The 18,213-nt window shown below is 26.9% G+C and overlaps 1 protein-coding gene across 4 annotated transcripts in view; it reads right to left on the reverse strand.

Moving 5' to 3' along the window:
* The window catches only part of LOC100159880 (serine/threonine-protein kinase Genghis Khan), a 36,875-nt gene extending 22,469 nt beyond the window's left edge, over positions 1-14,406 (reverse strand). For all 4 annotated transcript variants that reach the window (XM_016802125.2, XM_016802126.2, XM_016802127.2 and 1 more), the window contains exons 1-9: positions 13,911-14,406; positions 5,284-5,350; positions 5,052-5,222; positions 4,420-4,610; positions 4,252-4,332; positions 3,014-3,162; positions 1,768-2,062; positions 617-739; positions 253-556 (exon numbers count right to left, since the gene is read on the reverse strand). In XM_016802125.2, the coding sequence (XP_016657614.1) occupies positions 253-556; positions 617-739; positions 1,768-2,062; positions 3,014-3,162; positions 4,252-4,332; positions 4,420-4,610; positions 5,052-5,222; positions 5,284-5,320 (1,351 nt within the window). In that variant the 5' untranslated portion in view covers positions 5,321-5,350; positions 13,911-14,406. The remainder of the gene's footprint in view (positions 1-252; positions 557-616; positions 740-1,767; positions 2,063-3,013; positions 3,163-4,251; positions 4,333-4,419; positions 4,611-5,051; positions 5,223-5,283; positions 5,351-13,910) is intronic.
* Between the last annotated feature and the right edge of the window lie 3,807 nt (positions 14,407-18,213).

Raw genomic sequence — 18,213 nt, forward strand, 5'->3', positions numbered from 1 at the left:
GCTTAACGCTGACATTTTACACGGCAGTAAATTTATTCTAATCCGTGCCTTAATGAAATGTATTATTAAACTATTGTACTTTTAAAGCAATGGAACTTATTACTAAAAACTGTATTCAAGTAAAACAATAATTCATTATGTTCAGTACCGTAGTATACTCTTCAATAATACTATTTAACAAAAAAAATCTTGATGAACCATTATGTATCAATAGTTAAATTAGTAAAAAAATAAAATGTATGTTATTTTAACCTTCTACTTCACTTTTTCCTTCTTGAGATCGCATTCTTTTAGTCGTTTTTCCTGATGAAAGAGACTTCCCAATAGACCCAAGATCTGATACAAAACTATTTTGAGTAAAACTGAAACCAATAAAAGGTAAATGTAGAGCAGAAAATATAGGATTTGAAGGAGTAGGAGGGAAAATATCAGTTTTAATATCAATTTCTTCCACATCAAAATGACTGGTATCTGTTGGACTAGATACTTCAGGAATATACGGTGCTACACTATCTCTAATAGTGTCCCAATCTACACCGATAAACCAATTATGTTCCTGGAAAATTTAATTTAAAATTAAAAATATAATCATTAAGAGTATTATATTTTAATTTACTTTGAAGTCATTGATGCCAGTTTGACCTAGTCTTTGTTCAGCACTACAAATAAGTTTTTTCATTAAATCTTTTGCTTCTTCAGAAACTTGTACTTCTTGATCATTTGGAAAATCAAAACAATTCTAGAATATGGATTGAACAAAAATTATAATTACTCAAATTTAAATGTTAAGAACAATAAAAAAAAATATTAAGATAGTATAAGTAATTCAATTGTACAATAGAAGTAAATTGTGATAAAAAAAAAAAAAGAACAACTTATGAGAAAAATCATCGAGTTTGGGCAAACAATCCTATTTTTTTGTGTATTCATCAACTGAATAATTTGAATATTATCATTGAGTATATATTATATAGAGAAACAATGTTCGATATTTTATGCTACGCTTAATATTAGTTTGTTAGCGCTTACAACATAGCGAGCAATCAGTCACTGACAATATTATTTTATTTATTAATATGTGAAATTAATTTATATTATATTATTACTTGTATTTTATTGTTTGACATAATAATAATATAATAATTCATTTTACTGCTATATTGTACATTCTAGAATAAAGGTAATTATTATAATGACACTGGCGATTGTGTACAATAATTATTTAAAAGTAGAATTACTACACTGTTTTTGCCTCCGCGACAAATTTTTCAATGTGCTATCTATTAGCCGCCTTCTGGGAGAGTAGGACATTTTTATAGTACATTGTTTCTCTATACAATATATATTCAATGATATCATAAAAAATTGTTGTTAATTAACTATTATACAATACTGTTTATAGAATACAGATACTAAATATTCTATATTTATAATGTACATTCTCATTAGTTATAATTAAATAAAGTCGATTAAAAGCAATGAAAATATGATATTATTATTCTTGTTAATAACTATTTATACTCTGTCATTGTACTATGGTTATATGAAAAATTTTAAATATCAATCAAAAATATATAAATTAATTAAAATACAATACTGACATTCATAGAATTGTATTTATATAATATTAAAATAAATAATGAAAAATGAAAAATATTATACCACTGAAATGCACTATAATCAGTTTTAAGTTTTTCAAAATGTTTATTTAATGCAACTGAAAGAGAAATAATAAGATAAATTCTTTAATAATAGAATATTAAATACCTTGTGATTCATTATTTTAGCATAAGTATGTACGAGAGATTCAGCATAAAATGGTGTTTCCCCATAAATCATTTCGTACATACACACTCCCAATGACCACCAATCACATTCTCGTCCGTAACAACCTTGTCCGTCTTCAATAGCTTGCAATATTTCTGGAGATATATAATCTGGTGTACCAACAGCAACATTGCTTTCAACAAAACCGTTGGAACCTACTTTTAAGCATGATCCAAAATCAGCCAATCGTATATGACCATTAGCATCCAATAATACATTATCAGGTTTAATATCTCTGTAAATTAAATACATTAACATGAAAATCCTTTATGTTAAGAAAGATGTTTATTTTATTAGTCCAACACAATTTATTTGAGTAATCTGATTATAATTAGGTTCATTTGGAAATATTGATTTTGATGTTTATGACTGATGAATTTATTTTTGCTACATCTTAAATTATGCTTTCAAAATGTTTTTTTAACAAATATGAATCTAAATGACTAATTTTTACTTTGCATGTATTGCATTTTTTTATTTTTAGGGTATTTTAGGCATAGTAAGGTTATTTTTTAATCCAAGGTAATTTTTAATCACTGTTTACTAAATACTAATTATACTAATTGAAAACGATCATTAGTTTTATTTTTTCATTATTATTATGTTTATACATATTTTTACAATATTAATTGATGCACAATATAAAATAAGTTATTAGCAATAACACATCAATACAATATGTGTAAGTTTAAATACCATTTTTTATGATTTTAAGTCCTAAATACATTTTTAAAGGTTTTTAGTACAAAAATGAATGACCTTAGTAATTTTAATTAATATTTTTATTTGTGTAATATTATCAACTGTTTCAGTTAAAATATAGAATTTTTTTTAAGTTTGTTGATTTTGAGACTTAAATATATACATGTTGGCTTCTTGGAAATATTTGTTATGTTTAAAATACCATTTAATTTGTTAATAATATGTGTGAGGTAGATAAATTCAACTTCTACAATATAAATCTATATCTATATAATTTTTTTTAATAAGCACAACACTGCAGTCCTGTGTCAATACAGATTACAACTATGTAGGGACAATTATGTTAAGAACAGTGGGTGGTATATTTTACCTCCATGTCTCAAGAACAAGGAGACAGAGTTGTACATTATATCTTCATGCATCATTCATGAAATTTTACTTTGTTTGTTTAATAGAATAATTCTATAAAAATGTTATGACTCACCTATGAACATAATGTAAATCATGAATTGAATTAATAGCTAATATCATTTCAGCAATATAAAATCTGGCCATATCTTCAGGAAGGCGATCAAAAAATTTGCTCAATAAAGTCAATAAGTCTCCTCCACAATAATAATCCATGACAAGATACTGAAATAAGTTTGTAACAATAAACTTGATTTAAATTAATCATATGACACATTTTAAGTTATTAATTTTAAATTACAAGTGAACTTATCAAAATAAAAATACTTAAAATTCCCTTTTATGGACGATAAAAATCTTTGTATAAAAATATTAATAGTATGGTAAGTTATTAAATATTATATTGTAATACTAATCAATACATTTTAAAAGCAAACAAAGAATTACCATTAATATATAGTGTTTTTTTAAGCATGCTCATCCTATTTTTATGCTTATGTTAGGCATTTGTATGAATCTTAATTTTTTTTTATTTTAAATTGTCTTCAAGAGTGGCAAACCTTTTTCCATGTTGTGCCAAAAAAAAAAAAATATAGGATGTGCCATAAAAAATTAACACGGTAATCATTATAAATGTTATTTTGACTCAATAATGGTTGTGTAATACAATATTTGCAACTTTTATGATTTATTTAATATTACAAACATAGTCTTAGAAATAATTAAATACTAAAAATTATATTTTATTTTATTTGATGCTAGTGTGCCATTCAATAACATCAAATGTGCTGCAAAGGGCACGCATGCCACAGGTTTTCGACCCCTGTCTTAAAGTATATCAGCAGGTAATTTTTTTTCTCTTTCTGGCCTATGCGTTACTTACTCAGCAAGTTAATGTTTAGCACAACCTATTTTGTAGTTTTAATAAATAAAGCTATTATTTAATTTTTAAGTTATAATATCAACGGCATCTCATAGGATTTTATTGATATTTTAATTTTTAAGTGAGTTATAAGCATTTTAAGACTAATATATTACATTGGTTTGAGATAAAAGGTAAATTCAATTAAATAGAAAATATTATCACAACATTGGTTCTACTGAACACAAATTAGGTGTGTTGTACAATACGAGAATTAGAGAATGAAATTAAATAGTGGCGGCCAAACATTCTTTTAAAATACCTTATTTTCAGTCTTAGATTTTTATAACTTAGATATATTATATATATATAATGATATACTAATCAATATAACATGCTCATAACTTGTATATATTATTTTTTTTTTTACATTATACTATATAAAAAATTACCAAGTTTGTTTCGTCTTGAAAAGCATAATGCAAGTTGGTTATCCATCTACGATCACCATATACCAAAACATCTCTTTCTTCCTGAAAACGCATATAATACAGAAATAATTATATAATTAGGTATATCTGTTAATAATAATTTAACATTATAATAAATTATTAATTTACTTGAAAACATGCTGTTTCAGCTCTTTTAAGCATCTCCCATTTATTAAGAATTTTCATAGCATAAACTTTATCTGTTCCTTTCATATGCACAACGCACACTTCTCCAAAAGCTCCACGGCCGATTACTTTGATGGTCTCAAAATCATCTCTAGTCAAACGCAATGACTTAACACATAATGCCACAGGTTTTACTAAAATTATAAGTAAAACAAACATTTAAAATATGATTACTTTAATAGAATAAAATATGATTCAATGTTTTTATATATTTTTTTTTTTTTTATAATTTGTACATAATAATATGTGGTACAATACACATAAGTGATGTCAGCTATCCACATTATAAAAAATTTTTGTACAAATGTATTTACAGATTCCAGTTTTACGTTTCTATTATGATATTAGAGATTATTTTATTAACTATTGAAGCTAACATTAATGTAGATGTGTAATATTAAATTTAGTTGCTTCGTAAATACAATCGAGTACATTATTTTTTAAATAAATACAAAAACGTATTTTTATTATATACTAAGTACTTTAAAAATACATACATATACAATGTGTGTTCACCGAAACAGGGAACACTTTATCACTCATTACTCGCAAAAAATATTAATACTAGTACATACCAAATTCTATAAAATCAGATACAGTCTTTTCTCTGCGTAAGGATGAATTATTACATTCATCATACAGTACAAGCAAAACATCTAAAAGAGTTTCAATACTGAAACATTTTCCTTGTCCTTGTATTGGACCTCCTAAAAATAATGCTTCCAACTGTCTCAGTCGATTATCGCCTAAAAAAATATTATATGAAAAATAAGTTACTAGTAGAAGTATAAAATTCTACTATATTACCTGATAAAAGTTTTAAATCAGTCACAACTTCCGACATGGCATTTCCGTGAGTTGGCAATTAAAATATCTAAAAACATGTAAATTTATTTAATTGCTTTTATATTTTATAATTGATAAATACTTAAAATAACTGGAATTTAATTTTGTGCGTAAAAATATATGTTTAAGTAAAAATACATTAGCAGATGTAATTCATATACCAATGAAATCTATCATAACTAATTTAATTATTTATGTTCTAATGAATAGGTAGTAAATTATGTTTGATTTGATAGTTAAATTTAATAAAACTAAAATTTTATAAGGATCAGTAAATTATGTCTTAAAGACCTCTGATTAAGTACTTTATGACATGTATTTTTTCTACAATACTAGAATATTATGTTCTAAGTGTTTACAATCAGTCATTAAATGTTTATAAATGATAAAATGAGATTCAACATCAATATAATTAACTCAGCAATTATTTAACAAACAAATAAGCAAATAATAGAAAAGCTCAGTTTATACAGGTTAAATATTGAAAATAAAATGTATATATAGTGAAAGAAGTGTTTTAAAATTCATGAGTACCTTATTATATTATATTATATTATAACTAAAATAAATAGGTAGTAATAAATATAAATAATAATATTTATAATTTTAAGAGACTGCTTTATAATATTTAGATATAAAATATTTAGTTTATTGTTGTAATACATTTAAAGATATGTAGCTTAAATAATAATGAAGTATAAAAAAACAAAAAATAAAAATAACACAACACAACACAACACAACATCTCCTCAAAATCTTATGGCTGAGCCTGAATTCTAAAACTGAAATACACTTAATAGAAAAAGTAGACAAACTTCAATCATCAATGTTGTTGTATAAAGGGTGCTAAGGCACCCAGATAGTAGAATCTAGTCCCCCTCCTCACCTGTTCAACAATTGTATTTTATTTATCATAATCAAAAGCGCAATAATATGCATTAACATAAATATATTAATAGATAGTGTGTGTCATGAGTAATTATGGAATGATTAAATATTTTGTCATATAGAAAAGAACAACTTACAATATGTATAAGGTAAGCTAAAAATTAAGAATTATACGAACAGTGTTTGGTTTTTGTTCTACGATAATATGCTGCTGGTATTTATATATTATTTATGTTTCGTGTGGTATCACAAATGGGTCAAGAACCACAGAACTTCCACTGATGTAATTAAAATATTAAACTTGACCATTTGAAAAATAAAATATTGATAAAGCTCCTATGATTTGAACAGTCGCGTGTGTTGGTTAGGTTCAGAGGAGTTTTTGGCAAAACAATTTATTTTTACTGTCTGCACATATCTAAGTTAAATTTAATTATAATTAATATGAGTGAAAATATTAAAAGTTATTTTATTTGTTAATACACTAGAATCATTATATATGTTCATTGTTTAAGCCAACATCTCGTAATAGATTAATAAATATTAAAAAACAATTAAACCAAGAAAATAATGTAAATAATTGACACATGTTGGGGCTTGTAGTTTTGAAAATTATGATTTGATAAAACAGTATTTGAATTCAATGCTAGAAGTTCTAGGTACAGAAATTTGAGTAGGTAGGTGACTTAATTGATGAATTTAATTATGAAGATGATGTGAGAATTTTAAGTTTCCTAAAAATAATTTTGTTGTACCTAAAACTTACTTTTCAAGGCGTTTTCAAGAACATTTTCATTAGCACCAGAGAGGTTTTAAAGAAGCCACTCATGTTATTATGTTCTTAATAATATAATTTTAAAATTAAATAATATATTTTGAATTGAGAGCTAATATATAACTAACGCATTTGATAACTTTTTTCAATTAAATATAAATACAAATCACCGTTTGTCTAAAAGTTTGTCAAAAGTTCCTTAAAATGTATTCAAACTTAATAAAATCAGAAGCAACTGTTAAGAAGTTATATATTATATTAATAAAGATAAATAGTATCTTCACCCTAGATCACCCGTATTCAAAATATTCGCGAGAATGCGCACGGTCTTTTTAGTTAAACATAGTATGACGAAAATCATAGTCAACTAGCAATAATATCACCAGTCACAATGAAAATATCATAACTATCAATTTTGTTTATCGAGAAGCAATTATTAAAAACACAATATTTTAAAATAACTCATAATTGATTTTTTACGTTCACGCATACAGTCTTTTTGACCGTATGTTAATAGGTGATGTCTTGTAATGAACTTTGAACACTTCTGTATTAATGACATCAGATCACATCATTCAGTTAGGGCTTGAGAGTAGTATCAAATTGTAGTTAATATTTACCTAATTGGAGCGTATCTAGGTTGGATTAGGTTAATATTTTGTATTTTTGAAACAATAAACCAAATTCTAAACACCCTGTCTTTTTAACCGTGAAGTATGTGCTCTAGGGTTAATGATCTTATAATTTACTAGTTGTGAAAGACTACCAAATACATTTAATTATTAATGTATTTTATAACAACAGCTACTTGTGAATTTTTTTTGTTTTGGGGAATAAAAAAATGGTTATTTAGATTATTGATGGATCAAAATCGTATTGAATAATTTGTCTTTGAATATTGATTCTGATGGTTTACAAAAGATAACTAAAAATCTGACTCTCAATGAATTTGCCAGTCTTAAAAATTAAAATTAGAATGACAATTTTTTTTTTTATTAGCTATTAGTAATACTGTTATAGCTCATAAATTACAATTTTAATGCAAATGTTATATCATATGACATTGTATAGGTTTTATTGTCTATTTTTAAACGCCTTGCTTATGGTTGTGTAAATAATGTTTAGAATATTTTTTGACGGGCATTTATTTTTAAAGCTTATTTTGAAACAAAAAATGGATGATATAAGTTTCTATTCCTATTATAATATATTAGGTACATCACAGGTAAATTCATCATCAGTATCAATAGTAGCAGGTATTTCAGTTTTGGTGAGAAATATTATTTATGTTTAAGCCCCCGTCCCTATACTATATTTTATAAGGCTTGTAAAATAATATGTTATTACTTTTTTTTCAATAAAAATAATAAATATTTAACATTTAAATGTTGCTAAGTTCCCATCTAACCATAAACCAATGATTCAAATAAATGATGTACACATACTACCTAATATACACAGATTATTTTATAAGTATTAATGAGTTATAAACAAAGTACTTTTGATTGTTTGACACATGCAAGAAGCAAAGATGTCGGATAAGTTATATAATATAGTTATTAAAGTATAAAATGTCATGTTGTATTTTACAAACTTAAGATTAGGTAATTCAATTTCTAAAGGGTTAAAAAGTAAAATAAGAATCAAAATAAAATAATTTGTACGAATAGGGATCCAGCCTCCCAATTTTTAAAAATTGTCCTGGTGTCTCAAAATTCTATTAATATTAACTGTTAAAATGGATTATATTTTTAATTACAATAAAATAATTAAAATTGTTATTTTTTGTTTACATATCGAATTTCGTCCAAGTTCAAAAATAAAATGTCTATAAACAAAAACTGTGTTTATACCTATATATATATATATATATGTATATATTTTTTTTTTTCTGGTTTCTTACAAAGAACTTTGTTTTACGTTTTCAATCCTTACCTATAAATACTTAAAATGTTATACATTTTTAACTGAAAAATAATATGTAAATTTTCATTTGATAAATGTTGTCAAAATTTAAACTAACAAATAACAAAAAAAAATTATGTATACATATAATATGTACATTTAATATTTTTAAACTGATATTGTAACAATGTATAAGAAGCTTTAATTACATTTTCAAACTTTTTGACCCAACGAATAATTCAAATTTCAAATGTCTATTATACTTTAATTTAGGTACTATACTATTGTATTCTTAAACAAGTTCAGAAGTCACCATGCATTTAAGGGATTTTTTAAGAGACTGAGAAAGACATTATACAGTGTCACAACTACACTGATTTGGGCCAGTGTGTAAATAAAATTAATGCCCCGGAGGTGAAATAGAACATAATTATTATATATTATTTGTTCAAATAGTATTAACTAAATGTTACTAAATTATTTTTATTTAATGAACTGTTGCAAAAAGTTTTTAACACATTGACGGACATGACTGCTAATGCAGTTATGTAAATTACTGTAATTTGGTAGTCACTCTGATTGGGCATAATCCATAGATTTTTATATAATTTTTAGAATATTAGATTTTTTTTTTTGCCCAAATTGTTAGTAAGTCACAATAGGACACTAGATAATTTCCACTGTGACGAAGCTACAAGAAACGCAACAGCTCTAGCAGTCATGCCATTTAACGACTTTTTATATATAACTGCTATACCAGTCATGGTCATATTACAACTTGAATCAGGATGACTGCTATAGCAGTTACTGCCCGTCAACGTGTTTAAAAAATACTAAAAATTAAATAGATACCTAATTGTAAAATTAATTTGTCTAAGTTTTAAAACATACTTTGGAATTTAAAATTTTTACTCATACAAAATAAAGTGAACATAATTAAATCCATACATATTTACAAATAAATAAATGTAATAGGTAATAATTTGTAGCCTTTTTTTATTATTTTCAAATCTAAATAATTAACAAATAAAAAATAAAAATGAACACACTACACATTAACAATCAACTGTTGAAACTTGGATAATAAATAGAACAGTAATAGGCTAATATGTACTACCTATACTCATTACAAAATATTCATTTTTTATGCTTTTTTGTTGGAAAAATTGTCTATTATAATTTCCATGTTAATAGCATTAGTTTGTTTTCTTTCAATATTAAGTAAAGCTATATGTACTTGAAAGTCATCTTGTCCGATTGAATTACAAAAATAATTTTTATAAGTTTAACCTTTGAAAATGATCACTCAGCTGCACATATATTACTGGATAGTTAAAAATATTATTATGAAGTCTCTTCTTTGACAATAGTATTAGCTACACCAGACAAAAGTAGACATCAAGAATTGAGATGCGTCCCATTATGCCAATTTAAACGTCCGTTCCTTTGCAGGACGCGATTTTGTGTTTGGTGGAGTTAACCAATTACAAACAAACTATTTTTAATTTAGGTTATACGGGCCACAAAAGAAAAGTTGATGTATACAAAAATTTGTACAAACCAAAATTGATCGATCTTCATTAATAATTATTAATTATTATAAATTGTTAATTATTTTTCAATTCAAAACAATGTAATTGGACTCGTCCCGTATTTAATTTAAATAAATAAATAACTAAATGGTTTTATTTTTTTTTTTTTTACCTGCATATTTTTCAATTTTTATCGTTGGGCCCCACTATGGACATAAGCCTTGGACCTGTGTGTTTAACACACCCAGCTATCACGGCACTGATTATACATGTACATTGTATAAGCAACAATTACACCAAACAAATATTCAGGGTTTTTTTACTCTTTTCTACCATGAAATTTTTCTTGACCATATCTATGAATAAATTCTAGACACGCCTATGCTATTAACCTGAATTAGGTACCTAATTATAAAATTTAATAAAATACAGAAAATTACAGAAAATATCATAATAACAATTGTATTATCTGTTACCAATGCCAGCCCTATGTATAAATAAAAAATATTAGATTTTCATGAACCCAAATAAAATACACGATGTATGATACACCCTGCCACTCTTCAGCAAACTATATTAGGTAGTTGAAAAATAAAAACCCTCCCAAAGTCTCAAGAAATATTTATTGAAAACAGACCAGTAGTTCTTGAGTTTATAAGATGAATAAACAAACAAATTTATTGAACAAAATATTTATTTTTACCTCTTAGATCTAGTCATCCTAGGTATAAATGAATCACAATTTAAAAAGTATTGCTTGAACTTGAAAACAAAAATAATAAAGTACTTATCAAGTCTTTCATATATAAAATTATATAAAATCAATAACTTTTTATATGATACCTATCGGTTATTTAATATATTTGTAATTTATTAATGAAAAAGCATAATATTTTTGAAGTTATGGTATTAAAATAAGCAATTAACAATCAGAAGGAGATTAGGGTGTTCCTTAGCCATAGGGGGAAAACAAAATAATGATATATCATTAGTCTCACCCCCTAAATCGGTATGTATACATATAAAAATGAATTGCAAGAAATTTTAGGTCAATCAAATAAAGTTAACCCTTGCCGACTTGAAGTTGAAGTTTGAGCTTAATACATTTTTAAATAATTCTAGACATTTTTGGTATTTCCGTAAATATTTTTTAAACCATTATGAAAATTGTATTTTTTCATAATATGTTTTTTCAAGTAAATTAAATTTCCAGTATATTTTATAATTTAACATTTTTTGATAATTCTATTTATTTTCAAGATGCATAAGCTGTAATCTTAAAATTCACAATTCCTCCACAATTTTATTATTTACATTTTATATTTTACTGTAGGTTCAATATATTACTCAGGCAGCACTACTGAGTGCCCTCCCTTATCTGTCAGACTCACTATATAAATATCTTATATCAAAATTACTTATTGTACAGAAATGTTGTATAGATTGTAATTAAAAATATTTTTAATAATAATAATAAAAAAAAAAATTACAATATTGGGTAAAATTGATAAAATAAATAATATAAATTAAAAAATATAGGCACCATAATTTTAATTATACATTATGTTGTTGTTGAAGTGTACTTTTTTTACAATTGGGGAATGTTTTTCGATTTATTACGTAGTCTATATTACAATTTAAAGCTTCTAAAGTAGCCTGAAGAACATAATATACAGAATCTCGAATACTTAATTGACATCTATCTAACGCTCCGGCCAGTTTTGGTGTTATAAAATTTATTTTTCCCCGGCATTTATTTTTTTTAGTTGGTGGTTCTATTAACTATAAAGAATTAATGCTAGTCTCAAATTCCGATATATCGCTACTCTCTAGAGTCTAGAGTCTAGACTATCAGTTTCTAAATTTTGCTCAAATGAATTATCAAGTAATGTCGAAGTTAAAGCACAATTTTAAATATACATTTCTTTTCTTTTCGTTTCATTCAACTTTTGTTGAATGCGAATATTTGCTTTTATTGTTTCTTTAATATCTATACCTCCGAGACAACCAGGACGTCCAGGTAAACGCTAGTTTATTAGAAACTTTTTATCAACTTCAATTTTAATTAATTTCATCGCATCAGAATGAGCATTATCAATTAACAAATCTAATTTTTTTTTAAAATCATTTTCTCTTAACCGATAAGATTCACCAACTTTTTGAACATTTTTCTGGAGATTACGCCATTCGTCATACAAGTTAATTAATTTAGTTATGCAATTATGAATAGCTTGAATAGGAATCTGGCTTTTTCCCAAAAATTGCAACACTCTCGTACAGCTAATGCCACACTTTCCCTAGTAGTAAGATTATCGGTTCTCATATTGTAGAAAAATACAGAAAGTACTGGCCCATTGGATGAAAGTTTTGAACCCAGAATTTGTGTAATTTGAGATCCGATTAAAAATATTTGATAATGACTTCTCGGTTTTATTGACATTTTTACTATTTAAATTATTATGAATTACTAACGTCAAACAAAATAATAACCTTTAACACATAAGACGTTGACACAACTGAAATAAACGAGTATCACGAACAAAATAATACCTATAATAAATTATAAAGCAAGACTAGTCCTACGGTAAACCTGCAGTAAAATAATAAAATGTAAATAATATATTTGTGGAGAAATTGTGAATTTTAAGACTAAAGCTTATGCATCTTGTAAATAAATAGATTTATCAAAAAATGTCAAATTATAAAATATATTGGAAATTTAATTTACTTGAAAAAACATATTATGAAAAAATACGATTTTCATAACGGTTTACGAAATATTTACGGAAATACCAAAAATGTCTAGAATTATTTAAAAATGTATTAAGCTCAAACTTCGACTTCAAGTCGGCAAGGGTTAACTTTATTTGATTGACCTAAAATTTCTTGCAGTTCATTTTTATATGTATACACACCGATTTAAGGGGTAAGACCAATAATATTTTGAAATTGAAAATTAAGGAACATCCTAGTAGGAGATATACTATAAACATATAAAATATAAGTACATTAAATTCTCAGAAGGCTCAGAAGACACAGAATATTTTACTGAGCAATTTTAAACAACTAATTCTACCTATCTATACACCAAACATAATAATAATTGATTAATTCAGACATACATTCTACAGAAATTTTTAAGAACTATCTTTCGAAATGCCCACAACTATTAGTTAAAAGTTTGCGTTCAGTCAAATTAGATATTTTCTTTTTACGTACAACATTTCACAACTATCATTGTATTTAATATATCCAGACATTGTGTGTATAATTGAATTTTCTGCGTCGAGGTTAACATTCCTGATAGTAACCAACTAGACAGCCAGTGGCTCACAAAGAAACCGTTTGATGAAGTCTGCGAGACGTTTAAAACCAAAAATCTATCTACCTACCACTGGTGACTCCATTGGGTCGACGTGAACACCATCAATAGAGTATTTCACATGAAACGTATTTAAGGGCATAATAACTACGCATCATTTACTCACCTGAATTAATTACTATACGTTGTTCACGAGCGGTCAACTGTGTGCGGTACCTCGGCTGATGTCGGCGTTTTCATGTACCCCGCGCCGTCTCGGGACCGACGGACCAGTCACCCGATGCGCTCATCTCAACGGATCAGATCAACAATTCAACGCACGTGCAAGTTTTTCTTTTCTCTTACGTTTCTCTCGTCGCGTCTTAACTGTTGTCGTATTCTGATAGTTGTTACTCACCACCGTCATTCGAAGCTCGGTGTCGGCCACTGACGAATAGTTTTTTCTTTTATTCCGCTACCCGCGGTATCACGAACGTTCGGAATTCGGACGTCGTATAATCTCAACATACGCTACGCGCTGTTGACGGGAGAATTTCGACAACGCGAGTCGGCCCGGCACGTAACGCAACGCCGCGCAACGGTGCCATTATTTTTGGGCGCGTTGACCTTTAGAAACGCATTCTGATGTGCGCGTTGCACCGGACGACTCCGAATCGAACGATTTGAGAGCGGTGGCGTCGGGGGCACCAGCTGCTGCAGCTCACCCGCCTGCCCACCCGCATATCTAACAAGACAGTTGTACGTCGTGATCGAATAACCGAATCGTGTAAAATAGTAATAAACCAATATTATAGTTAAACCCACCAATATAGACGTATTAGATATACATGTATATAGAGTTTTTCTGCACCAGTCCTCCATTTAAATCGTCGTCCAATTCGGATTTAATTTACATATACCACCCGCAGCAGCAATACCATATCTACTATAATTTGTTCCACTGCGCTTTAGTATATTTTATAGCCATACCTATCTATTGCTATGACGGGCCTTAGGTCATAATGTCATATATATTATAGTCATTTTTAGTCTGTATTGAAGATACTACGGAGTTTGGCCCTAAATCATATTATGAACTATGACAGTAATACAATATAATATCGACAAAGGTAAGTTACCTACTATGTATGGTGTGTACTGTGTACACTGTACACTTACTTATGCCATATACATATGTTATATTATACATATAAAAACACTAAGGCAATTCATTTAATTATACTTGGCATTGCGCCAATAGAAGTTTTTAATCCACCAAATACCAATATAGAATAAGCACTAAGCATTCTTAACATAAAGCTTCTGGAATTTTGGTATCAAATATTCGTAGTTGGTACCAACGTACCTACCTATACCTAATCTATATTATTATGTAGGTACCTAAGAAAAAAATCATAAACTTTTTTCTTTTAAAATAATTTTAAGAAATTAAACTGTCTACAATCTAAAATTCTAATTTATTTATCTTATGTATAACTAATAATTTTAATTTAAATAATTTAACACGTATAAATAGGTACCTACCTACAAAAAGCAATGTTTATTCAATAGTTGTATTGAAAAATTACATAAATATTTAAGAAAAAATAATACCTATAAAATAAATACAGATTACAGAAGTATTAAAATAAAAATATTGTTTTTCAAACAAAAAAATCGGTGAACTCACTTTGCTGTATATGTAGGTGTCGATTGTAAGTAACTTTATCATTTAGTAGGTTGTGAGTCACTGAAATAGATGATAAATCATTGCATACCTACGAAAAATTATTCTAAACGGAGATTGTCTGTCATAGAGTAAGCCTATATTTCTAAAGATATTTTTATTATAATATATTTGTATGGGCGTCACCCGTTTGAGCACGAGCAACTTTTTTTGGACACATATCGATTCCTCCGATTTTGTATCGACTACCTACCCGCCAGCTACTGTTTATAATATCTAGAATCTAAAAATCGAATCCGCCGGATATTGATTCCACTGTTCTTACTAAGAAGTAATTATATTGATTCCAATGAGTCTTAAACTGTTAAATGTATAATAATTAATAAAATATATATTATAATATTTAATATTTTTTGGTCACATAAGTAACCGAGTGCACGAGACAAAATAATAAATTATAATTTTACAAAATATATTTCGCATCCATATCACGTTATTGTACGTTTCATGAAATGGACAACGTTTGCATCAATTTCACGAAATGGAACAGTGGTTTCTTCACTTCACGCATTTACTCAATGGATTATATTTCGTGAAATGGATACCTAAACTGTCATCAACAGAACTTGTTCCGTCATTGTATGTCCATATAGCAAAAATTAAAAAAAAGTTTAATTTTTGATACTGAGTGGAGCGATATATATATAATATAGCTTTATGGGTCAAAATCCCCAGTCATTTTCAAAAGCGCCGTAAAAATAAAATTAAAGCAAACCGGGATTTTTTACGTAAAATCGGTTTTTGACAAAATAGATTTTCGTTTTTGGTGTAACTCTAAGACAAATAACCATACATAGATACATGACATTTTCACTGGTTGTTTTATTAGAATTTTCTATATTATACAATACAATTTTATTTGTTGGGCCAATAAGCGTCAAGATTGAATACAAGGCTCCTGATATATTGCCTAAATAACAGTTGAAAAATATTAAAAATACATGGGCACAATTTTTTTTATAAGCATTTAAAATTCAATTGTCGACAACATTTATCAAATTTGAATTTAAAAATGAATTTGTAGTAACAAATTTATAAAATTTACAACTTGTATAGCTAAGGATTGAAAACTTACGGATTCCATGTAAGTAGGTTATTCTGTAAGCAAAAAATCTCAAAAATATAAAAACAGTTTATAGTTGTTTTACGTTCAAATTTAGAGGAAATTACATATCAAATAACTAAGAATAACTATTTAAGTTATTTTGTTATAATTGTATAATATTAATTCAGCTTACCGGCTACCGTATTAATATTAAGTACCTAATAACAATATAAATATAATATGAAATATCAACACTGACAATAAATCACAGCTCAAAATCGTTTTTCGTATACAATGATATTATATTATTGAATTCAAATTTAATACAGACTCTGTGTACTCGATAAGAAGTCGAAATAATGCTTCGATTTTCAACTTCAGTATCTTGTTCGATGGGAAAGTGAATCTAGTTGGTAGTGGGTAAGTGGATGTCGCTCTGCTATGCAATAGGTTACAGTAATACAGTGGGTCACTGAATGGATGGCGTTAAATTTTAATTCAATGATATAAAAATCAGGTAAGTGGATGTCGCTCTGCTGTACAGTAGATTACAAGTGGGTCATTGTATAATGGTTGTATTAGACTTGAATTCAATGATATAATATCATTGTATAAGAAAAACGATTCTGAGCGGAGACGGTTTGTCAGTCTGGATATTTTATATTTTGTTATTATTTATTTTATCATGTAAGTTGAATTAATATTAAAATATTAGAATTTTTTATTCGTTTCTATAGTGATAAACAAAGCGTTAGAAATTAAAATCCCATTTTTAGCGGTTTTTCGTAATTTTCCGGTGGTTTTTCCCGTGGCATTAAATAACTATTGAGAAAATCGAAAAATGACCTCTTTAAAGTACCATCTTGATCCAATTTACTAAAAGATAAGGTACTATAATATGTTGAAATCGAAACACTCCTTCTGGAAGAAATTTTGTATACAGGATATAAAAAAAAAAATAAAATAAACAACATTGTAAAAACAATAGCTTCCTCGCTCCGCTCAGAATCTAAAACAACATTACCTAAACAATTTTAAGCGAAGATAGTCTGTCGACCTATAGGCTATAATATTACCAAATTATGATTTGGACAAATTTTACCAAAATTCTAAACTAAGACGGTCATAAAAAAATGATAGTGGATTTTAGATCAACTTATTCTGCCGAGATTAATTAAAAAAAACTAACAAATTCAAAAACTTCTTATGCCTATAAATAGTTCAAAATTAGACAAAATATCTTGAAAAATGTATGGTACAAAATACTAAACATTCAGTGAAAATTTCATGTATCTACTGTCAGTATTTCGATAAATAATTCTTTGGTGCTAATGTAATATAGATAGACTTTGTCAATCGTATAATAATATATAGATCGAGATGACAAGGTGAACTAAAGTTTGATGGGTAGGTACTAAATATAGGTACGTTAAATATTATAGCGTATAGGTATTTATATAATATATATGTTAACATTTTTTTTCTGCACCCAAGATAACTTTTTAAGAAATCACCAATATTTTTTTACTTGGCACATTGACCGGAAATTTTTCACCATGACCTATATCGTAATTCAGTACTTGCCCTTAACATATTTTAATAAACTTAAATAAAATTTTTAAATTTCAATATCAATTTCTTTGCATATAGGTTATAGGTAGCTATATACGTATATTAATAATTTTTCAGTAAAAGGTA

Source organism: Acyrthosiphon pisum, chromosome X, assembly GCF_005508785.2.
Source record: "Acyrthosiphon pisum isolate AL4f chromosome X, pea_aphid_22Mar2018_4r6ur, whole genome shotgun sequence".
Classification (NCBI taxonomy): domain Eukaryota; kingdom Metazoa; phylum Arthropoda; class Insecta; order Hemiptera; family Aphididae; genus Acyrthosiphon; species Acyrthosiphon pisum.